General features: G+C 52.6%; 2 protein-coding genes across 3 annotated transcripts; one reads left to right on the top strand and one right to left on the bottom strand.

Annotated features, from left to right (window-relative positions):
- Positions 1–196: 196 nt before the first annotated feature.
- On the top strand, positions 197–21,559 carry UNC5CL (unc-5 family C-terminal like). 2 transcript variants are annotated; one of them, XM_082639285.1, is made up of 9 exons: positions 197–220; positions 13,294–13,739; positions 14,284–14,584; positions 15,325–15,587; positions 16,295–16,396; positions 16,657–16,724; positions 17,576–17,676; positions 17,827–17,940; positions 19,802–21,559. In XM_082639285.1, exons 2-9 carry the CDS (start codon positions 13,355–13,357, stop codon positions 20,022–20,024), a joined length of 1,557 nt encoding a protein of 518 aa, XP_082495411.1. In that variant the 5' UTR covers positions 197–220; positions 13,294–13,354; the 3' UTR covers positions 20,025–21,559. The 2 variants fall into 2 exon arrangements, with proteins under 2 accessions (XP_082495411.1, XP_082495410.1); XM_082639284.1 differs by lacking the exon at positions 197–220 and adding an exon at positions 9,437–9,495.
- TSPO2 (translocator protein 2) lies at positions 4,348–7,643 on the bottom strand. The gene is made up of 4 exons (XM_082638255.1): positions 7,226–7,643; positions 5,632–5,824; positions 5,140–5,281; positions 4,348–4,901 (listed from the first exon to the last, which is right to left on the bottom strand). Exons 2-4 carry the CDS (start codon positions 5,802–5,804, stop codon positions 4,701–4,703), a joined length of 516 nt encoding a protein of 171 aa, XP_082494381.1. The 5' UTR covers positions 5,805–5,824; positions 7,226–7,643; the 3' UTR covers positions 4,348–4,700.
- Positions 21,560–23,845: the final 2,286 nt, after the last annotated feature.

The raw sequence follows: 23,845 nt of genomic DNA, 5'->3' as shown, positions 1-23,845 counted from the left end.
CCAGAGTCTGAGGCCAGGAAGGGAGGAAGCTCTAGAGTCACAGGGCAGGCGGGAGTTTCCAATCTCCTCCTGTGCGGGACATCACGGTTGGCTGGCCATGCAGGACACAACGCCCTGGGGAAAATGGTGACACCTGGGACTTTATTCCTGGTCACCGCGGTCTTCCATTCCAGTGGCCACTCCTGGCACCGCCTGGCTCCCGGTGCCTTGAGTCTTTGAGGTGAGCGATCTGATAAGAATCATGCCCATTAAGGTGACTAATAGTGTTCCCCTTTGAAAGGGTGTTTGCAGGGCCTAAGAACCTACTGGGAGAAAGCGATAAACTTAACAATCACCTTTTGAGAGGAGACTTTCAGCCCCTAGAAGTATGTTGGAGTAGGTGAAGGTGGAGGGGGGAGGGGCTTTTTCAGGTGCTCCTCTGAGCAGATCATTTCTGGGCAGGCTGGGGGACCTCAGAGATATAGACACTAGAGGGACAAACGGGGTTGATTAGATACCACTGAGGCTCCTGGCGTGACAGAGAGGGCTTCTCTTAACTCCCACGCCAGAAGAGGGGACCTCTGTTATGAAGGGTCCTTGAAACCTAGGTAGGGGGAAGGAGCCTCGGTGGACTCTGCTTGAGGATGGAAGTGGCAGGGGTGGTCCAGATCTGAGTGAATCCCCCCAAAGTCAGGCTTTGTTTGGATGGGTAACTAGTTCGTCACTGATGAGGATCAGCAATAAGTCTTTAAAACAAAAGGGTCTTGTGCTTGTTTTCTGGAACAACAGGAAAAGGGATCTCTGGGAAGACTCTGAAACTGGGTTTGTAGTGCAGGGAAACTCCAGGAGATAGAATGGATGGTGGCCACCACAAGGGAAGCAAGACTTTGAGGCCCTGGCCCGGGCCTGACAGTACTCGGGGGCCTTACGCCTCCACTAGGGCATCACCTCTACCTGCCCGTAGGTAGGAGGGACCAGAGATGCACAGAGAAAACACTTCCTGCACTCTGCCCGCCTCCCAGCCCAGCCGACCAATGTTTATCCACTGGACATACACCTACCGTTCTGCCCACCTCACCTGCCCCTATGTATCCCCATTCTGCAGACATTGGCAAAAGGAAGAAGAATGAAGGGATCAGGGGAGAAAAGAGGAAACTAGGATACAGTAGAATGAGACATCACACTGCCTCCTGGGGTTGCTGTTTCACCTGGAGCTGCTCCCCACCTCTCCAGACACTGGTGAAGGCCTTGTCTGTCCCCTACCCACCGAGTGAATCATATTCAGACACCAGGTGCCCACTCAGAGGCAAATGGAAAAACACTGCCCAAGGACACAGAAGCACACACACGTGACTTGGATGGTGGAATCCCGGGACACATCTGGCAAAGAGAGAAGGCAGCTCCGATTCGATCTGGGGACAACTCTAGGTAACAAGAGAGGAGGGGCCGAGGGCAGTGTGTGCTCCAGACCGGGCTCAGAACTGGGAGGCGGGGTAGAGGAAGGGCAAGAGGCCAGGCAGGTGGGGAGGCTGGAGGATTAGAGGCTCCCACTCAGGAACCAAGGAGCTGGTGCTGAGGGGGATTTTAAGGATGACTTTGGGGTCAGAGGATACGAGTTTGGGGTTGGAGATCCTGCCCTTTCTAGCTGTTTTTGCACGAAGCCAGGAAGCTGTGCCAGGCAGTCAGGGCTTGGGACACTGCCCAAATCAAGCTTCCTTCTAGGGCCAATATCCAAAACTAGAGGCATCTGGACCCCTGGACTTGTGGTATCGGCTTGCCCTGCAGAGGTCACAGTCACGTGACAGGCATGGTGCATCCTCTCGGAGGGCCAGTTTAATTTCTAGAATTAGTTGGCAACATGAATAAAATGTGGTAGCAAGTATCTGCAATGCCTACATGAGATGGTGATGGTAATGACAATGACAAATACTTCTGGGGTGTAGACTTGTTTAAGTGGAACTAGGTTAAGAATCCATGCAGTGTGGCTCCTGAGCCTGTCCTCGATCAGTATTTATAGATTACATTTATAAATTTAAAACAGTTACCTGGATCAATGGAGTTACCAATTTAACTGAAAGCTTTAAAAAATCTGATTGAGGGGAAGTCAAAATCCATGTGAATGTGTAAGAAAAAGAGCCCATCATTTTGTGTGTGTAACACTGGTCAGGCTGGCCCACAGACCTGCAGGGAAGGTCACTCGCTCTCCCGGCCCTTAGGAAGTCTGAGAAGTACTTCCGGGGTCTCAGAGCAGGGTGGGTCCCCATTGCAGTGTGAATCAGAACCATGGGTGCTCATTAAACAGGTGGCCTCCTGGGGTCCCCTCCTAGGACAGCTAACATTTATTGAACACCTCCTCTGTGCCAGACACATTTACTCTTACCCCAAAGTCTCTGAGGTCCCCATTTTACAGATGAGGAAAATGAAGCACAGTGAAGTAAATTGTACCCGGTTACCAGTTAATGACAGGGTCAATATCCAAGCCCAAGTTGGTCTGTCTCCAAGGCTGGAACTGCAAACCACCGTACCTTATGGCCCGCATTCCTCAAGTTGATCTGATTCCGTGAGTCTGGAGCCAGGCTGGAGTCCAGGCCATCAACAAGGGTCCCAGGAGGTCCCTGGGCCGCACTTTGAGAAGCAACGCCCCACGGCAGCTGTTCTCAGTCTGCCCGCACATTAGAACCACCTGAGAAATTCCAACAACTATTAATGCCTTTCCCTCCCCCAAGAGAGAGGCTTTTTCAATTGGTCCAGAGAGGGTTGTAGGTGTTGGTGGGGTGCTGGTCAGCATTGTCTTTTAATGGGATCATGTGTTCTTTTATTCAATCAACCAATCAACAAAGGTGTATGAACACCCTCTCTGTGCTCTGTGCTGCTCTGGGGCTGGGGACACAGAGGTGGGTGGGACACTGTGCGTGCCCTCCAGGAACGCCGGTGACCGATGTGCCCAGCTGGGCAGAACACGCCCTTAGTGGAGGCGGGGAGATTGCAGATTCCTTCTCGCTTGTCCTCACTTGGTGAGCTCCAGGAACAGCCAATCTCCTTCTCAAATGATGATGTCCTCTGTCTATTCCCCTTGTGTGGTCCTTGGTTCCAGACCCAGAACTCAGCTCACAGAACCAAAGGTTGTCAAAGCAAAAATGGCCCTGAAAGACCATCCATGCCTGGAGCTCTCAAATTTCAGCGAGCAGCTGACTGAAGTGATGGGAGCTTGTTAAATCTAAAGATGCCTGGAGCCTACCCACAAAGTTCTGATTCCTAGGTCTTGGGTGGGGTCCGAGGAATACGTATTTTTAATAAGGTCCCAGATGGCTCTGGGGCACCCTCAGCAGTGTTTCTCAGGTGGGCTGCACATGAGGGGGTCCTGGCCGTTTTAAAAACACTGATGCCCAAGCCCCTCCCTAGAGAGTGTGGTTGGTATTTTTAAAAGCTCCTTCCGCAAGGCGCCTGGGTCTTCCAGCTGGCCTTGTTTAAGATTTGGGGAGCCAGCCCCGGGGCAGTCACTTCTTGCCACCATCAGGGCTTTGAGACAAGAGGAGAGGAAAACAAGAGGAGGGAAGAGAGGAAAATAAAAAAGCCAATAAGAAAGTTTAGAAAGAGAAGAGAGCAGGCTGGACAAGAAGCTCCTTCTGAATTCACTAGCCAGCACCGAGGCTTACATCTCTTCTTTTTCAACATTTTTTCTTATTACAATAACAATTAATTGATGTAAAAAACTAATAGTATAAGAGTATATGAAAACAAAAATAAAAAATATCTATAATCTTATCAGAGATAATGACAGAAGGTCTTAATACAACAAATATAATGTATAATATATCACAGAACCATAATATACACTATGATACTGTTATTAGTGAAATTAATATAATATAGTAATTAAAATAAATTAATTAAATAAAATTAATATAATGTAGACTATATTTTATATGTGATGCATAATATATATATTTATATATGATACATAATACAAAATATATAATCAATATAATATATGCTTGACAAGTATAATTGGTATCCTTTTTTACTTTATCTACTTTTTGGTTTTGATTTTCTGTAACTTTTCAAAAACACTTTACTTTTCACGTAATTAAAAATTTAAGTCCTGGGAATTCCCTGGCGGTCTAGTGGTTAGGACTTGCCACTTTCTGTGCTGGGGCCTAGGTTTCGATCCCTGGTTGGGGAACTAAGATCCCACAAGCCTTGCAGTGTGACCCCCCAAAAAAATCTGTTAAAAAAATCCGAGTCCTAAATTTTGGGGTCAGGTTTGTGAGGGCATGTGAGCGGAAATGGTGTGCCCACTCTTCCCACATGTGCACTCACACCTTCATTCACGTGTGCACATGCACACAGATGTACAGACACGTCTATTCCCACCCTGCAGCCCTGGACCTCATACACTCAAGTATACATTTCACATCATACCCTCACAGATAGTTAGGATTTTATTTATTGATACTACTCAATTAATTCTTATTAATACAGAATTTATTATTTTATATGAAGTGTGAAATAAGTTTCCTTCCTTTCCCATGTCTCTGAATCCTAATGGAGAGTGGCACCAGGGGACCTAGGACAGTGGCCACATTGGAGCGAGTCACCTTCAGGGACTCATCAAGCCCTGCCACCTCCCCCTCACCCCGTCCCCACCCTAGCTCCACAGCCCTGCCTGAGGTCTCCTCTATCCCCACCCTGGCCCTCCCTCCTCTCCCCTGCCCCCTGCCTCAGTCACTCTTCCCCCACGTGGGCTGGGGCTGGTGCTCTGGACAAAGGCTGTCCCTCCACAGGCGATAGGTGATGGAAGAAACCACGGTGAGCCAGGCCAGGTAGGGCAGCAGGAGCAGGGCAGCCAGCTTGTTGATGGGGTGCCAGATCAGCGCCGTGCTCACCACCAGCCCGAAGAGCAGCAGCAGGTGCAGCAGGGCCTGGGCAGGGGCAGGGCGGTCAGGCAGGCTGCCCTGGGAACCGGCCCTCGACCTTTCTGCAGCACCCTGGACCTAGCGAGCCAAGTTCCCAGCGCTCTGTGCATGCCACGGAAGCTCAGAGAAGTCTGCCCAACCGTTACCTGCCCACACCTGATTGACCTGCTCTGCTATCAGCTTCTGGGGCCTGGTGGCCTCATCTTCCCCTACCCTATTCCACTGCTGAGCACTGGCGCCTTACCAGACCGGGGGTGTGGGCTGTGAACAAGAGAATCAGGACAGTCCAGCTGATGGCGAGCTGCACAGCATAGAGGCCGAGGGGCAGGGCCAGGGGCCGCCCAAAGCCCCCTCCCAGGTCCTTCCACACAAGGTAGGAGGCATATCTGTGGAGAGATGGTGGCAAAAACTCTCAGAGGAAGGTGTTCTATGGTAAAAGGAGAAAGCCCTCTGGCTTAGGGCCTTTTGGTTACCAAGAGGGAATCCTTGTGGGCTGAAATCGGGGTAAGTGGGTCTAGGCATCATTTGAGGGCCGGTGGGGGGGGAGGTGGGGGAAGGGATGGGGATACTGGGAGAGGGTAGAGGAAGAGGGTGGGGTTGGAATCCGAGGCAGGCACAGAGGGGACACCCCAGAAGAGGCAAGATGAGGTACCATCCCTTTAGAGGTCAGTGTACGGCAGCAATTCAGGGATAGGAGACTTGTTCCCACCCCAGAGCATGAGAAACAGACACTCACCCCGTGACAGAGTAGATGGCTGTCCACACCAGCAACAAGACTCTGTGGGATGGGCACCAGGGCAGCTTTCTCAGGCTGTCACACCAACCAGACATCCAATGATGGGTGAGCAGCCAGACCAGGGTGGGCCCCAGGAGGGGCAGGGCCACAAAGGCGGCCCCTTGAGGCCACATTCTCCTTGAGGAGGTAGAGTCTGGGGAGGAAGAGAACACACTGATGGTAGCCTTCTCCTAGTCCTTTCCCCGTGTCTGCCCGTCTGTCTCCTCCTACCTGCCACTCTTCCCAGGCCTGGGCCCCTCATAGGCCTGGCCTGGGCCTCCTCCCCATGATTGACAGGATTAGAAGGAAAAAAAAATGTGGTTATTCTCAGAGTCCGGAGTGACTGCCTGCTCCATCCTTTCCTGTCAAGTGTCCATGAACATGTCCTGGAGGCGCTGGAGACAGGGCTGACCAGCCCGTCTGCCTGTGCATCTTTCTATTTATCTTTCACAGAAGCCCCACTGGGTGAGCAAACATCCTCCTTCTCTGAGCCCACACTGCCTTCCCCCTTTTCCACCCTCCATGGACTTCCTGTCTCCACACTGCTTATTTGGTACTGGAAGTGTACTGTCTAGTATTGATAACTGCTTCTTAGTGAAGGACTCCTCTCCCCTAGCGTGTGTCTGGCTCCTGGATCTCAGGTCCAGGTAGGCCCGTCTTTTCTGCCTCTCTCAGTGGGTGGCACTTGGCCAGGTACATAGCAGGCCCTCGATGGGGACAGTGTCTCAGACTGAACTCAACCAAGCTGACATAACCAACCTGGAAGAACCACATTTGGAAGGCAGGAGCCAGAGATCCTTGGGGGTCTTTTCTAGTCCAGAACTGGCCTGCCCAACTGCCCCGGGCTTATCTGGCTATACCAGACCAGCAAACCCCAGGGGCCCACCCTGCCCGAGCTCCCGCCCAAATGCAAACTCAGCCGAGTGACACTGTAGATTCCTTTCTCCAAAGTTCTCATCTTCCCCTCAGGAGCTGGGGGAGGTTCCCCCTCCATCCCTCTGCTTCCAGAGGGTCGGGGCCACAAACACAACCACCCAGATTTTTTTGTGGCCTGACTTCTCAAGGAAACCACGCTTGGTCTTTGATTAAAACACTGCCATACTCATTTGCATGTTGCTTTGCATGTCCTTCGCGTGTGGGATGATGCACAGACCCTCCTCCAACCAAGGCCCCCACCCAATACCATACTTCTCATTCGCCCATGATATTTCAGCCTCCTCCCCATGATTGACAGGATTAGAAGGAAAAAAAATGTGGTTATTCTCAGTGTCCGGAGTGACTGCCTGCTCCATCCTTTCCTGTCAAGGGTCCATGAACATGTCCTGGAGGTTCTGGAGACAGGGAGAACCACCCTGTCTGCCTGTGCATCTTTCTATTTATCTTTCTCTGCTTATCACCGTCCATTGCTTCACCTGCTGCCTTCCTGTGTCTCTCTGTCTGTGTTTTCTACTTTTCTATCCAGTGTTGGAGGTCTCCCCTGACCCCCCTTCCCTTTTTCCTGTCCTCCCCACTCCTGGCGACCCTTTATTTATTCCCAGGCCCGTGTTCTCCTTACCTCAGGCAGCATACCTCGCAGACTGAGTGCCGGGGATGTAAGATGTGTGGAGGGCAGAGGAGGGCTGGGGATGGGAGGAGGGTGGAGGGGGGCTCCTAGCTGGCCTGCCCTTCTCCAGTGACAAGGGTGGTGACACTGACTGGGGAGTCCAGGCTGCTGCCTGCATGGCCCGGAAGCCTTCCTCTCAGCAGGGGATGGTCTGCTAGACCCGGCCTCTGGAGGAGTCCCCTTGATGGAACTGTTGAGGCGTTGGTGCTGCGAGACCCAGACCTCTTGCGACAGCTGAGCCCCAGGCTGCCAGGCTACTCATGCCTGTAGTCACTGCATCCCATGAACCAGCTTTGTGTGCGCGGCGGTGGTGGGGACCCTCAGATTTCCCCGGAACTGGGGCTGTAACTGGGGCTGTCCCCAGTGAGGTAAGCACCCGCTTCGGAAATGATCTCATGAGACGTGGACACAGCCCCTGGTTATTGCCTGCTAGTTGGCTTGGAGTTGAGCCTGACAGTTGTTTCACAAACCCCTAGAACCTCATGACTCATAGGAAAAGGCAGCCAGGCTCCTGTGTGACTCAGACAGAGCTTTGTCCAGCGAAGTCCAACACGTCTGCCTTTCATTCCTATCAAAGTTCTGAGTACCTCTTCCTTGCTTGTCCTTTAGACATGAGGTCCTCTCCCCAGGCTGGCTGCTCACCACCACTCCTTTGCCCCATCTCTCCACTTTGGGGACCTGGGCACCCCTGGGAGGTGTTGATGCCCTCCTCCCGGGGAAGGCAGCCCAGGGGAGGGGGGTGCAGTCTGGGACAAGAGGCTAGAGAATCATTAACTAAGACGAAATCAGCAGCAGTTACTTATTTTCCATGGGAGACGATCACTTCGGGGCTGGGGGAGTGACCTCCGCTGCAGGAGGCCAGACCACAGTGACAAGTTACCACTTACTGAGTAACCATTTCGTGGCGTGCACTTTATATTTATTAGCTCAGTAATGACCATCATTATCCCTTGCCAAGTAAATATTATTATGTGCACTTGACAGGCAAGGGAAGTGAGGCTCAGAGGGGTTGAGCAACTAGCCTACGATTACACAGCCAGCAGGTGGGTCAGTGGGTTCAGTGTTGGCAGTCTGGATTCAAAATGGCTCCCCTTTTCTCTCAGCTGGCCCATTCATTCATTCAAGTCTTTATTGAACATCTACTTTGGATCGGGCTGCACTGAGAGCTGAGGGTACAGAGCAAATGGCTGGAAAAACACCCCTCTGCACAGGGAGCTTGCATTCCAGTGGCAGAGTGTCAAAGGAAGGACCAGGCTGGCAAACGGCCTGAAGCTCAACTCTCCCCCAAGGGGCAGCATCCCTGTGGGCCGTGGAAAGAGCACTGGGTAGGGAGCAGACACGGCTGTGCCCCAATGCCGCCAGCAGCTGTGGGTCATTAACTCGGTGCCTCCACCATCATATCTGTGCAGGAAGGGTGTAGAACTAGGTGTTGTCTAAGCCCCCTGGACAGGCTGCAATGGCATCACCTGGGGGCTTCTAAGATGTAGAACCTTAGGCCCCACCCCAGACCAACGGAATCAGAACCTGCATTCTAACAAGGTCGCTCAGGCGGTTCGTGCGCATTATAGTTTGAGGAGCCCTGGTTAGGGTTCCTCTTACCTTGTTCCGTTTTTTGTTTTGTTTTTTTTTTTTTTTGCGGTATGCGGGCCTCTCACTGTTGTGGCCTTTCCCGTCGCGGAACACAGGCTCCGGACACGCAGGCTCAGCGGCCATGGCTCACGGGCCCAGCCGCTCCGCGGCATGTGGGATCTTCCCGGACCGGGGCACGAAACCGTGTCCCCCGCATCGGCAGGTGGACTCTCAACCACTGTGCCACCAGGGAAGCCCCCCTTGTTCCGTTTTAATAGTCTCTGGTGGGGACAGCCACTGACCAGCAGAGGGCACTCTAGAGAGGTCTCACCTGTACCCAGGGTGTCCCCCTCTGTCCCCTCCCTTCCAGACCTAGACTACTAGTCCTAGACCTAGTCCACTGACTCCTGTGATCCTCCCTCACCTTGGCTGGACTTTGCCAATAGACGGACAGACTCCCCACCCCTCCTTAGGGCAGCTGAGAGGCAGGACTTTGCCGGGAAGCGGGAAGTGCCAGGCCACTCCTGCCTGGATTCCCCGCCCACCTCCACTTGTCCGCTGGCTTGGCAACGGGGTCTGGCTGACCTCTCTGTTTCTCAGAGAAGGAACTACTGTTCCTGGACAAGCCGGCAGCCTCTGGGAGCACCTACACGGTAATGTGAACACCGCCTGGGGCAGCTGGGGGTGGGGTGAGCGTTGCGATGGGGCCACCTGGGGCTCAGGGGAGGAGCCAGGCCAGCTAGTCTGGGCCTGGCGGAGTGTGGAGACCCTGTGCTGGAGGAGGAGAGGCGGAAGGGGCTTGGGAGAGGGCCACTGCCCAGTGGGTGTGAGGACCAAGGGGAGGCACTATGGAAATATAAACTATGCTCATGAATGCTGCCCGTGACTTAGGTTTGGACTAATCCATCCTGATACCTTTTATGTACTTCAGTAACTGGAGATCTTTCAGGGAGTAGACACAATAAGAACCAGTGACGTGGGAGAAAGGTTGAGAGTTTCCTTAAAGGATATGAGCAGAGCTTTGCAGCAGGAGCCTGGATCCTTGTGCTGGAGGAGGCAACTCCCTAGGGACAAGTGATGGCAGCATCCTAAAGGACCCTCATTTTGGGGAAGTGCTACCCCCCCCAGCATGATCAAGGGTCTGGGGCAAGACAAACCAGAGGCCTGGGTAATAAAGGGTCAGCCATGGGGTTGGGAGGCTTCAGTATGCATTTACCTGGTTGCTGTGCTAATAGATTTGGGACCCTTCCCCTTCCTGGGGCAAAGGGGAGAATGGAGAGCTGTCAGCCTGGGAGAAGCGGGGCTGAGCTGGGGGAGGAGTTAACCTGCTTCCGGCCAGGTAATAAATGGGCCCCTGTGAGAGGCCCTCCAGGTTGGAATGTTGGGCAAGGGGACTCCTCTTCTGTGCCACCCAATGGGGTGAAGGGGTTTGGACTCCGGTCTTTGGAAGCCATGGAAAGGTTGTTGCTATAGAAATAGGGCAAGCCCCTCTTTTCTTTCCCAATAGCTGGCCCATCCCCTGCTGCTGGTGCCTTGGTGGGCAGGGGGTGGGGGGGAGCATCACTCGTTGTAACACCAAGGATGTGCCTTTGGTTCCTTATGTTTATTTTTCCTTGTATTTATTTTTGTTTCTTTCTCTTCTAACTTCATTTCCTCTAGAAGTGGAAATGAAGAGACCCTGGGGAAAAAGAAGGGGCAGGGAAAGGGAGTGTTTCTGGAAGCTCTTGTCATCTTTGCTCATCCTTCCCTTCTGCTTTCAGTTGTAGCTTAATAATTTACCCTCTGTCCTCCCTGGGGGAGGAAACTTGGTTTCTTATCTGGGAAATGGAGATAAAAATAAAAGCTAGCTCATAAAGCTGTTGTGAGAATCAAATGAGCTAGGCCACGTAGAGCGCTTTAACACACTGGCTCAGCAAATCTCCGTGAATATTAGCTATTATTATTACAGTTATAATTCCAATTATCTTTACTATGGAAGGACCGAAAGGATTGGATGGGACAGAAAGGAAAGTGTGCGGCTCCGACCCCCATCCCCACCAGATTCAGGCGTCGCCGGCTCACTTACTTCACTTGTGTCCCCAGCCAGGGGCACAGTCTGCAGGGTTGCATGTTAAGGCCAAGGGAGCAATGCCACGCCTTCCCTTCTTGTCTACATTTTCAATGAGGGCACGGGGGGGAAACAGATCCCGCCCCAGTGCTCCATCCTGACGATACAGAGGAGCTGTGACCCCTGTTGGGGATTGGTGGGGGAGATGGGAAGGGGGCTTAGGTTTCATGGGTCCTGAGAAGGAAGGAAGAAGTTGGGCAAGGAAGGAGCAGGGGGCTTGGGGCAAAGCCTCAGCTCCGGGTGGGTGGCATAAGTGAAGGGATGATTCACTAGTGCAGATCCTAGTGAATCAACCATGGGGACCCTGGGGACTTTGAAGGAGGATATGGTGTCTCACAGAACTCAGCCTTGGAGTAAATGAACCCCATGCCCTCAGAAGCTCCATGAGAGCCGAAGAAGACATCACTGTTGGCAGGACTGAACTTCCCACAGTTCCTGGTCCACAGCTGGTGCTCAGAAATTGTTCATTTGAGTGGGAAAGCCACACGTGACAGCACATGGTCAAGAGTTACTTAGGGGCTTCCCTGGTGGTGCAGTGGTTGAGAGTCCGCCTGCCGACACGGGGGACAAGGGTTCGTGCCCCGGTCCGGGAGGATCCCACATGCCGCGGAGCGGCTGGGCCCGTGAGCCATGGCCGCTGAGCCTGAGCGTCCGGAGCCTGTGCTCCACAGTGGGAGAGGCCACAACAGTGAGAGGCCCGCGTACCACAAAAAAAAGTTACTTAGTGTGGTGGGAGGCAGCGGTGAGAGATTTCAGAGGGCGAGACTGTCAAGGGCTGGTGAGTGGGGGCCCAGAGGGTGGGTGGCAGTTACTCCTGAGCAGGAGGGGTCCAGGCAGGTAGATGAGGCAGGTGAGGAGAGCATGAAACAGAGAACAGCAGGACCAAAGGCCAGAGGCTAGAATTTATGAGCTGTGAGGAGCCTGGTCTTGCCCGAGGGTGGGGATGTTGGAAATTAAGGGAGGAAGAGGGAAAGTAGGAGGGGGAGGCAGTGGATTCCGGAGGGCCTGGGGAAGAGCTGACGTCTTCACGGGAAAGTTGCTGGAAGGCCCCAGTCTGATGCTGGGAACCGGGTGAGCCTCACCGGAGGCCCCCACCTTTGGTTTTCTTTCTCTTTTTGCTTCCACTTTTAACTTTTGTTACTCTTGTATTTTACATATCCCTGTGAACTACACTCCAACCTTTCTGGCAGAAGGAGGGGCATAAATAAACCAACATATTTGGACAGGGTTTTATCATCGACAGAATGAGTTCCACAAGATCTCATGCCATCTTCACCATCACTCTGAGAGGCTGTTTTTTTTTTTCACCTTTATTCGTTTTGAAAAAGAATTACAAAGTTAATATACAGACATCTTGGTGGGGGGATTCAAAGAGTTTAAGAAAATAGAATGTCCTCTTTCACACCTTCCAGCCCCCCAATTTTTCATCTTTCAGTAATGACCGATGGGATTAGTTTGGGGTGTGTCCTCCCAGACCTGCACGTCCAAGGCAGGAATCACTAGAACATGCGGCTACTGAGCCCCTGAAGTAGAGAGAACCCCAACTGCGATGTGCTGTGAGTGTAAAATACACATGGGTGTCGAAGACTTAGTACGAAAAAAGAATGTGAAATATCCCAGTAATTTTATATTGATTACCTGTTGACGTGATAATATTTTGAATATACTGGGTAACATAAAATATATTATCAAAATTAATTTCTCCTGTTTCTTTTTACTTTTTTAATGTGGCCCCTAGAAAGTTTAAAAAGAAAGCTGCATCTGTGGCTCACGTTATATTTTTATTACCGAGCACTGCTCCAGACCTTTCTCTATCGTGTACATCTATACACCCATAAATATGTATCTACAGTTGTATATAGTTTTGTTGTTTACACTAATGAGAGCAGAGGATATCTAGCTCTTTGTGACTTGCTTTTCTACTTTAAGATTTTCCTATGTCAGCCCATGTAGATCAAGGGAGCTATTTTGACAGATGAGGAAACTGAGGCACATTAAACAATAGGACAAGCTCGCTCAGGCAGTGACCAAGGTGGCATTTGAACTCACATTCTCTAACTCCAAACCCAAGCTCTTTCTGTCTCATGAGAGAGAGATTTGATGTACTAGGTCATGGGGAGCCATGGCAGTCTCTTAAGGAAGAGAGAGAGGGAGGGAGAGAGGGAGAGAAATTAATAAAGAAATTAATTTCTTTAATTTCTGTTAAAGAAATTGATCTGACCGGGGTGCATGGGTGCACTGGGATGAAGACAATTTGATCCTTCATTGCAGCCGCTTAGAAGTCAAGTCTTAGCCTCCACGACCTTGAAAAGGCTAACCTGACACTGACCTCTTTTCCCCCCAGGCCCTTGGCCTCGGCTGGCACAGGGGTGCAGGGGAACTGGCAGCATCAAGTGACCAGGCGGATGTGCTCCTATGAGAGTTCCTTCCAACCCGCCCAGTTCCTACTGCTGGTGGGGGTTCCAGTGGCAAGCGCTGTCCTTCTGGCCCAGTGCCTTCAATGGCGCTGTCCTCGCCGGCTGCTGGGCACCTGCTGGAAGCTGGAGAGCCAAGAGGAGCCAGCGTCCCATCCCACTCCCCTACCTGAAAGTGAGTCCTCTGGGGAGGGCCCTCCAGCCTCGCTGCAGGAGATGGCTGCCTTCTACCAGGAACTGCACACGCCCACCCAAGGCCAGACCGTCATCCGACAGCTGATGCACAAGCTGTTGGTGTTTTCAGCTCGAGAGGTGGACCACCGTGGTGGATGCCTGATGCTCCAGGATACGGGCATTTCCCTGCTCATCCCACCAGGTAACAGCACCCAGCTTCCTTCTCAGTGTACAGTTGTTCACATTGCACATTGGACAAGGGCACCAACTCCAAGGGAGCACCATTCAGAGACATCTTCATAATTTTGAAAATTGTTTATATGTTTAGTATGACATTTTGACTCCAAAGATGGATATATGATATATTTTTTATTTTTTATGGATATATTTTTTATGACAGTTTTGTGGCAGGTGGAGGTAAAGGGCCTTGTTTTAGTGAACAGTGTGTTATGACGATTCTCCCATAAAGGGAAGTAAAATGTCTGGAGGAAGAGCACCTTTTGCAAATTCACACAAGGCCCTGAGTGAGCTGGCAGCAGCCCTTGGAGGAGGGGGCGACTTGCTCAGGGTCACATCCCAAGTCAGTCACGGTCACCTTGTTCTCCTTCTACACTGCCTCTCCATATGCCCTGCTGCACGCCTGCTCCTGGCCTCCCGCCCCACCTCCTCTCCCACTCTGGCCTGGCCTCCTCTGCCACAGGGCTGTGCCTGCCTGCTGGGCCCATCTCAGCTCTCCCTCTCCCCAGGTGCTGTGTCTGTGGGCCGCCAGGAGCGGGTGGCACTGATCCTGGTGTGGGATCTGTCAGACGCCCCGTCGCTGTCCCGAGCCCAGGGGCTGGTGAGCCCCGTGGTGGCGTGTAGCCCCCATGGGGCCTCCTTCCGGAAGCCCTGCACCCTCACCTTCAAGCACTGTGCCCAGCAGCCCAGCCAAGCCCGTACCTACAGCAGCAACACGACCCTGCTGGACGCCAAGGTCTGGAAGCCGCTGGGGCTGCCGGGAGACCACACCTCCCGGGATGAATGTCGCATCCACCTCTCGCACTTCAGGTAGGCACCAGCCGTCAGCCTGTACTTCCTGCCCCCTTTCTCTGTCTGCCTGATCCTCACCTCTCTGTAGGGGACTGCCCCTTTATCTGTCCAAGATGGCCTGCAAACCCCGTATCTCCCTGTCCTTCCCCAGTCCCTCTGTCCTGGTGCCTGTGGCAGCTTATCTTGCTCCAACCCCATCCAGGACCGTGTGTCCCACCGTGGTCCCTCTGCCTATCTAGAAGGGTCTGGCCCAACCCTGGTCCTGTGTCTAGATGGGGCCTGTCCCATCTCCACCTCTGTGTCTAAAATTGTCTATCTCTTCCCTGTGTCCCAGTTCAGGACTGTCCCCAAGCTGTCTAGGGCACTTTGCCCCTCCAGTTTTCTGAGACTCTAGCCCATGGCACGCCTGTCCTTAGCTATGTCTCTCTAGGGTCTTAGGTCCCTCTGCCTCCCAGTCTCCTTGCCACCCACTGACCAGAGCAGGGCCATGCATGGTGGCCCTGAGCCCAGCGTCTTTATTTCCCATGCTGGCTCTTCTCCGGACCCAGTGACAGTCACTGTGCCATGACTCACGTTCCTTCCCCCCAGCTGACCCCTCCACCCCAGGGCTGCCCTACACGCCCTGGAATGTTCTCCTCGCCTCCTTGGGAGCTGGCACAGAGGCCCCTGGTGCGGTGGGAGCCCGGGGGCAGGTGGGCTGGTCTCCCAGCCTCCCTTGCCCCACTGTGCACCGTCCCTGCCACCGTCTCTCCCCGCAGCCTCTACACCTGTGTGCTGGAGGCAGCTGTGCGCAGGGAAGCCCGGAAGTGGCTGCAGCTGGCCGTGTTCTGCTCGCCGCTGGCCCCGGGGCAGTCTCACCTGCAGCTGCGCGTCTACTTCCTCAACAACACGCCCTGTGCCCTGCGGTGGGCTGTGACCAATGAGCAGCCGCACGGCGGGCGCCTGCGTGGGCCCTGCCAGCTCTTCGACTTCACCGGGGCCCGAGGGGACCAGTGCCTGAAACTCAAATACATCTCCGAGGGTGAGGGGGACAGGGCCAGGCGACGGCGCGTCGGGGAGCCCGTTGGAGGGAAGGGTCTGCGCCTCCCCTGTGGTGGAAACCTGGGGCCTTGAGTTTCTTTTTGAGACTCCTGGGCAGGCAGCAGCTTCAAGGGGGCCTTCTGGCTCTTGCTGCTGCCTTTTGGAGACCCCGGCTTTCCCACTTCCTCCCTCTGCTGCCCACGGAGCCCCGGTCCTTCCGTGGGAGGCCAGCCGAGTCAGGTGGGTGGTGAGAGGAGAGGCATTGCACCCGCAGGGGCAGGGAGGGAGCGGGAGCCTTCTCTTGTCCCACCTGGATGGAGCCGGTGTCGGAGGGGGAGGCCCAGTCTTCTCTTCCCTCGTTCTTTTGTGGGTCGGCTGCAGGAGTTGACAGTGGGGCTAAGGGTGTTTGTGGGGTCGTGGACAGGGCGCGCATGCGTGGCTGCATCTGGGCTAGTGGATGGGAGGGAGGGGGTTGAAGGGGAGGGTGGAGAGGTGGGCGGAGGAGTCTGTGGGCCGGTAGAAGTAAGACCGCTCCCAGGGTCCCCACCCAGGCTCTGGGGCCTCCCATCCACTTGAGTCACCCTCCTGCCTTTGCTCCCTCCCCATCCCTCCCCTCAGCGCCCTGCACAGTGCCTGCCACAGGGTGACCTTAAACCCTTGTGGAAGTCTCCCCTCTAGAGGCCCTCTGTCTCTCTGCCCCCTCCCCAGGTTGGGAGAACGTGGACGACAGCAGTTGCCAGCTGGTTCCCCATCTGCACATCTGGCATGGAAAGTGCCCCTTCCGCTCCTTCTGCTTCCGGAGAAAAGCAGGTAGCCCAGGAGCCCCGTGTCTACCTCCTGCCCTCTCCTCTCCCCTCCTGGTCACCCTGGAGCCCTACAGCTCCTCATTCGGCCATGCCTGCAGACCCTCTCTTAAAGGTTGGGGCCGCAGCAGATCTCTGCAGAGAGAAAGATGGGGGGCGACGCAGCTGCTTCAGATTTCCAAAGCCTTACATTGGAGTCCCTTTTGCTTTCCTGCTGTCTTCTCCTGGGCCTTTTCCTCTCTCACCTGCTACGTCTCCTCTTTGTAGCCAGTGAGAACGAGGACTGCTCAGCACTGACCAATGAGATCATTGTCACCATGCACACCTTCCAGGATGTGAGTTGGAGCTGAGGGGCAGAGGAAGGGCAGGGCCTGGGGGAGTCCTGGGCAAAGTGGGCGAGGGTCTGGTGCCTAGGAAGTATGGCTCTAATCACATAATCAAGCAGGTGAAGAGGGCATTCTTCCAGGGGCAGGGACTGCCTGGCCTCCAAGTTACCCTCCATCTTTGACTCTCCTGTCTATCCCTGGATGAATCTAGCAGGAGGGTAAAAGAACCAAACCCTCCAACCTGGAGGAACTTGGGCATCAAAGAGAAGTGGTTTCTTTCTGGACAGATTGTCTGCATCTGAGAGAGGGTGCTGTGTATCTTCAGGTGGAGAGTGACCCAGGAAGGGGGTCTTGAGTAGGTGGGATGGGAGTTAGAGATCCCACTCTCCCGAGGGAAGACATGAAGAAATCAGGATTGGAGAGTCTTTGGGGAACCATGTGCCATCTTACTAGAGAGTAGGCAGATACCCCTCGGGGTATCACTTGGGGAGGAGGAACCAAGGAGAGGAGGAATGGAGGAAGGGGGCACGTATGCCCAAGTTCAGTGTCTCTATTATTAGATGACCTCCCCTGCCCTTGACCCCACCCAGGACTTCTCCTGGTGTCTTAGGATGTACCTTGTTTGGTCTTCATGTCCCAGGTCCCAAAGAGCTCTGAGCAAACTTAAGGCTGAAGGCTGTGGGGTTGGGGAAGCAGAGGGTAGAGGGTATTGATTGGGGTGGGGCTGTGTCTCCTGGTTAAGTGTCTCCGGTGACAGGCTGAAGGAGAGACACGAGGCATGGAGATGGGTGCCCCAGCTTCTTGTTCAGAGGGGTGTCTCATGATCCCTAAGAGTGTTCCCTGCCCCTCTGTTGGCTCAGGGCTTGGAGACCAAGTACATGGAAATCCTCAGATTCCAGGCATCGGAGGAAGAATCCTGGACAGCGCCACCCGCTGTGACCCAGCCACCCCCATGCAACAGGTGAGGTGGTGGTTGCTTGAGCTGCTGCCCGGGGATGTTTGGGATTCCTGCCCCTGGGCTTGCAGGGCGAGCATGGCATTGAGGTGTCTGTGGAACCAGGCTGGGTCTCTTGATCCTCCTCTCCAAGGACACCCTTTCCCCCTGCCTCAGGCTGCCCCCAGAGCTCTTCGAGCGGCTGCAGATGTTGTTGGAGCCAAACAGCATCACTGGAAATGACTGGCGACGACTGGCCTCCCACCTGGGGCTCTGTGGTATGAAAATCCGGTAAGAGGGATGAGGTGTGCATGGTGGTGGTGGGGGGGAGGGTGGACTGGGGTGGGTGTTCTCAGGACCCCTTGGAGACTGGACCATTCACAGAAGAGTGACTTAAAAGTCAGGGAGCGGCTACTCCCCACCCTATTTCTCAGAACAGGGTTGATTTTATTGACAATGATCTCATTGGTTTGGGCCGAGCAGTCCTCGTTCTCATGGCTACAAAGAGGAGAGAACAAGGCAGGTGAGAGAGGAAAAGGCCAGGGGAGAGGAGCAGGGGGAGTGAAAGGGACTCCACAGGAAGGCTTTGGACATCTTTCTATTTTATCACTGTGTTCTTGGTACGTAGAATGATGCCTGGCTCATGGCTGGTGTTCAATACGTAAATATTGGTTCAATAAATATTCAGAAATGGATCGGTTGACATGTAAGTCATTGGTCCATACTGAGTGCTTGACATTCTGTGCCCTGAGGGGCAGAACGGCAGACTATAGGATAATGTGTATAAAGCATGTAGCTGAGTGCCTGGCACTAGTGGGGACAGCGCAGCCATGGTCTCAAGAGAGATCAGTAAGCCCATTCTGAGCTAAGCCCCAGCACCCGGAAGATGACGGGTGGTCAGGGAAGACTTCGCCCAGGAGATGGGACTAGAGTTGGATCTGGAAAATAGGGTAGATTTTAAAATCACCCATTTATTAAACCTTTATCAAGTACCTTCTAAGTCCTGGAAAAACTATGCTAAGCATTGGGATACAGGATGAATGAGACATGGTCCCAGAATCAAGGAGGTCACCCTTTAGTAAGGGATACAGAGAGCTTAAAAAAAATCAAGGCAAGTGCTCCTTTGACCTTACGGTATGTATCCCATATTGCATAGCAAGTTGAAAACAGAGACACGAAATGGCTGAGGCAAGAATAATGAAGACTTATGTCAATTACAGTTGACCCCTGAACAATGTGGGAGTTAGAGGTGTGACCCTCCATGCAGTCGAAAATCGTAGTATAACTTATAGTTGGCCCTCCGTATCCACGGTTGGGCCTCCACAGGTTCAACCAACCAGGGACCATGTAGTACTGTAGTATTTACTGTTGAAAAAACCTGCGTATAAGTGGACCCACACGGTTCAAAGTGGTGGTGTTCAAGGGTCAACTGTATATCTCAATTAAATAAAAAAGAATAATAAAGAATTGGTGGGAGCTATGACCAGAAGTCTGAACTGAGGGACGCAGAACGGTCTCCTCCACCTGGGAGGTGGGAATGAGGGCTTCAGAAACAGGTGCTGGGGAAGTAGGGGATCCACCTTCCTGTTTTGGGGGAGGAGCAGAGGAGGTGGTGGGTCTGGTGTGTTTCAGGTGAGAAGGAAGCTTCACGATGGGAGCAGGGAGAAAAGGTCAGAAAAAACAGGGCAAGGCCGAGTGGTGGGTAAGCCAGAAAGTCAGGGGAGGGGGCTTGGTTAGTTGGTGAAAGAGTCTCTGGAAGGTTTTTGAGCAGGGGAGGGTCATGCCTGGGAGCAACTGTTTCCTTAGCGGTGGGCAGGATGGGGCCTGGGATGGTGGGTAGGGGAGAGTGTGTTTGGGCTGTGGGTGAGGGGTTGAGAAGGCAAATACAGAACATCAGAGCTGGAAGCGACCTTAGAGGTTCTCTCACCCAAGCCCTCGTGTAAGAAGAGGAAACAGGCCTAGAGGGGAGTAGGCTTTGAGACAGGGCTCTCTCCGATTTCAAGTCCTGGGCCCTCCCACCATCCCCCCACCATCCCGAGTGCCCTGGAAGGCAGTTAAGAGCAGGATGAGGACCAGAGCTGGGGGAGGGGGTGGATCTCCCTGCAGTGCCCCTCCCCGCCCTCACCTCCTCTCCGCGCACCCTCCCGGCCAGGTTCCTGTCCTGCCAGCGCAGCCCCGCGGCAGCCATCCTGGAGCTGTTTGAGGAGCAGAACGGTAGCCTGCAGGAGCTGCACTATCTCATGACCATCATGGAACGGCTGGACTGCGCCTCCGTCATCCAGAACTACCTGAAGGGGACGCAAAGCGGCAGCCCAGCCCGGGTCTGCTGGGTCTCCCAGGAGAACCAGGGCCTGGAGCTGGATGAGAAGCTCTGAGAGCCCCGCTATGGGGCAGGGTGGAGCTCTGTCCACCGGGATGTACCCCTACGCCTAGGAAGAAAACAGCTGCAGTTCCTGGCTGTGCCCACCGACCTCATCAGGATCCTTGGACGGTGCCTGGGGCCACCGCGAGTCCAGACGCCTCCTCGGGTCAGGACCACCCTTTTGGCCCACGTCGTCCTGCGTGCAGATCCCTTCCTGGCCGGCAGGGGGCGCAGGAGCCCAGGAGATGGCCCCAGCGTGGCCAGCCTCCGGGAAGCTATTTAATAGACCAATGGACTGTTAGGCTGCCCTGTTGGCACTCCTTGGGGACTGGTTAGTCCACAAGTATTCACTGAGCACTTAGTGATACCCGGCACTGGACTGGGTATCATGGGGACTCCTGGAATATATGACGTCGGGTTTGGAGCCTTGTGGAAACCACAGTTCTCTTGTGGGAACCAAGATGCCCTCGTAGGAGCCGAGGGCAAACGCTAAACCAGCAGCACATGCCTTGTGGTTAGGGGATGTGGATGTGGTATGAATTGCACCTGCATTAGGAGTTGGGAAGGGAGGGAGCTGAATATGGGCTGGAGCAGTGAGAAAGCATCATGGAGGATGTAGGAGAGATGATTTACAAAGAGTGAGATCTTAAGGTGGGGGAAGGCGGGGGTGTGACTGGACTTACGGTAGGAGCCCGGTGAGCATGGGGTGCTGAGTCATCAAGGAACCCAGCGTGCTGGGTGTGAGGTGAGAACAGGACAGGGGTTCAAGGCCAGATCTAAAGATGGACAGTCATAGCTGGCTGTCCACCTGTCTCCTTTGACTTCCTTTGTCTCTTTATCCTCCCATCCTTGCCTTGTCTTCCTCTCTCTGTGCCATTATCTCTGTCATAAAACGTCGAAGCTGAAAAGAAACTTCAAGATTATTATTGTTGTCCAAGCTTTTAATCTCTTTATCTTGAACTGTGTGAGTTTTAAGTCTCTCTGACTTCATTTTGCTGTCGCTGGCCCCTGCAGTGGCTCCATCCCCGAATCTGTCTCTCTTTTACTACTGGTCTTAGCATCTTTTTGTCTCTACCTACTTGCTGTACCTGCCCTTGTGTGTTTCTTTCTTTCTCTGGAATCCTCAGTCATTTCCCTCAGGTAAGTGTCTCTAAACCACGGTTAAGTATCAAAGGCTATTGAAAGACAGCAGTCTACCCTAGGAATGGATGGGTGAGGATTTTACCCCATGAGTCAAGATCCACTTTAGGGTCAGGAAATAGAGGATAGGGATTAAAGAACATCCCATTCAGTCAACTCTTTATTCAGCACCTACTGCATGTTAGACACTGTATAGAAAATAAATCAGTAGGCTGGGTCCTGAAAAGAGAACAAAGGATTTGACTCAATTTAAGCAATGCTTTTGTTTGCAAACAGGTGTTGTTAATTTTTTCAAGGGCAGACAAATGATCCCTCTGGCAACACTAACAATTTCTTCTGTATTTAATTAAAAAATATTAAAGCTTTTTCTATGATGAACAACATTGTATAATAAAATATGAAAACTGCCTTTCTTTGTTACTAGCTGTGTTTTGCTCAGACTGATAAATTTGAATGTGGGTATGAATGGTTTTATGTGGTAAGATTGTACCGATGGGGGCCAGCTGGAGAGAAGCATTTTGTAGATTGTGCTTCCAGCGTGGCAAATCAGGGAGGTTCTCTTCCCTTTCTGTTAGAAGCAAGCCTTCGGGGGGGGGGCCCTCTCCCCCTCCCCTTCTCCCCCTAACCCCATCCATTCTCTGTTAGTCCTCCCACCGCATCGGGGGCTGCCAGTCACTCCAGGCTGGTACCCTGGTCTTCTCCCTCTTCATTTGGCTCAGGATTGAACTACTAAGAGCATCTTTCTCCCCTGGAGTCTGGTACAGTTTTCCCCTTTTCTCCTATTGTCTCTTCCTTGCTTTCCATGCCAGCGAGAGTCATCTTTATTTTGTGTTACTCCCTACCCTGGAACAAATCACTTTAAGAGTTTCAAGTCTTTTGGAATTGTAAATAAAAGCCATGAAGGAGGGACTTCCCTGGTGGTGCAGTGGTTAAGAATCTGCCTGCCCACGTAGGGGACACGGGTTTGATCCCCAGTCTGGGAAGATCCCACATGCCGCGGAGCAACTAGCCTGTGCGCCACAACTACTGAGCCCGCGTGCCATAACTTCTGAAGCCCGTGCGCCTAGAGCCCATGGTCTGCAACAAGAGAAGCCACCGCAGTGAGAAACCTGCGCACTGCAGCAAAGAGTAGCCCCTGCTCGCTGCAACTAGAGAAAGCCCGCATGCAGCAGCAAAGACCCAACGCAGCCAAAAAAAAGCCGTGGAGGAAGGGGGGTTCTAGGATGGGAGAGACTACCTTCTGGGCCCCACCTTAATCCGTCAGAATGGGCTCACAGTGCAGGGAAAGGAAGTCTTGGATATCTTGAGGTAGGTGGCAAGCTCCCTGATGCCTGTAAGGTGGATCCTTCCTTTCTCAAATCAAACCTGATTGGCACACATTTGCCAGCACCTAAAGCCAAGAGGTGGCGTGTTCCGGGGGCATTGGGACACTTAGTGGTCAGCCCTGACTCTAGTGCTAATTAGCCTGGCTCTTCCCTTCTGGCTTCAGTCTCTACTTTGGGATGAAGGGACCATGTACAGGGCTCTCCAAGGGCCCCCCTTTTTTTTGTTTTTTTGTTTTGTTTTGTTTTGTTTTTCAGTATGCGGGCCTCTCACTGTTGTGGCCTCTCCCGTTGTGGAGCACAGGCTCTGGACGCGCAGGCTCAGCGGCCATGGCTCACGGGCCCAGCCGCTCTGTGGCATGTGGGATCTTCCTGGACCGGGGCACAAACCCGTGTCCCCTGCATCGGCAGGTGGACTCTTAACCACTGCGCCACCAGGGAAGCCCAAGGGCCTCTTTTGATCTTATGGGCCTGTGCAGAGATGGCACACAGATGATCCAGGGAACATCCACCTGGGGATTTTTCTTTGTGTACTGCCTTTAAATAGAGCAATTGGTCACTGCTTGTGGCCTTACCTCCAGCCCTTTCCCCAGTAGGTTACCTCCCTGGTCCCTAAAGACACCAAATTTGTGACTTCTCTTGTGCATGTTGCAGAAGCCCATGCCTAAACTTCCACCTGTTGTGTTTAGAGCTGGGAGGAGAATGAACAGTAAAGGTTGTGTCCAGGTCTGCAAGGTTAGAGGCTCCAGTGCCCAGAGGTAACACATGTCCTTGGGACCTCATCTGCCTGTGAGTCAGATCCAAGCTGTCCATCAGAATACAGTGAAAGCCACATAGTAAGGCCTACAGTTTCTAGTAGTCACATCAAAAAATGTAAAAAGAAACAGGTGAAGTCAAGTTATAATAATATATTTTGCTTAACTAATATATCTAGAATATTATAATGTCTACATGTAATCAATGTAAAACATTAATAGCATATTTTACATTCTTTTTTCATAAAGTATTTGGAATCTGGTGTGTGTTTTACAATTACAGCACATCTCGATTTGTATCAAAAATGTGCTAAATTTTCACTGGAAATATTTGATCTGTACTTAGCTTTCATAAAATTTATAGCTGAAAAAGTACATTTACATACACAAGTTAAGCAAGGTGAAAGTTTTCCAAAAATGAAATGAGGTATGAATTTAAAAATTTAAATCAATTGAAATAAAATAAAAATTCAGTTCCTCAGTGGCACTAGCCACATTTTAAGTGGTCAGTAGGCATGTCTGGCTAGTGGGTACCATGATGGACAGTGCAAGTCTGGATTATGGACCCAGTTGGGTATAACTTTATAGTATACTCGCCTATTCATTCATCAAACATT

This window comes from Mesoplodon mirus (assembly GCF_964341445.2).
Source record: "Mesoplodon mirus genome assembly, chromosome: 12".
NCBI classification, from domain to species: Eukaryota; Metazoa; Chordata; class Mammalia; order Artiodactyla; family Ziphiidae; genus Mesoplodon; species Mesoplodon mirus.
The sequence above is the reverse complement of the archived record's forward strand: the minus strand, read 5'-3'. Positions and strand labels throughout refer to the sequence as shown.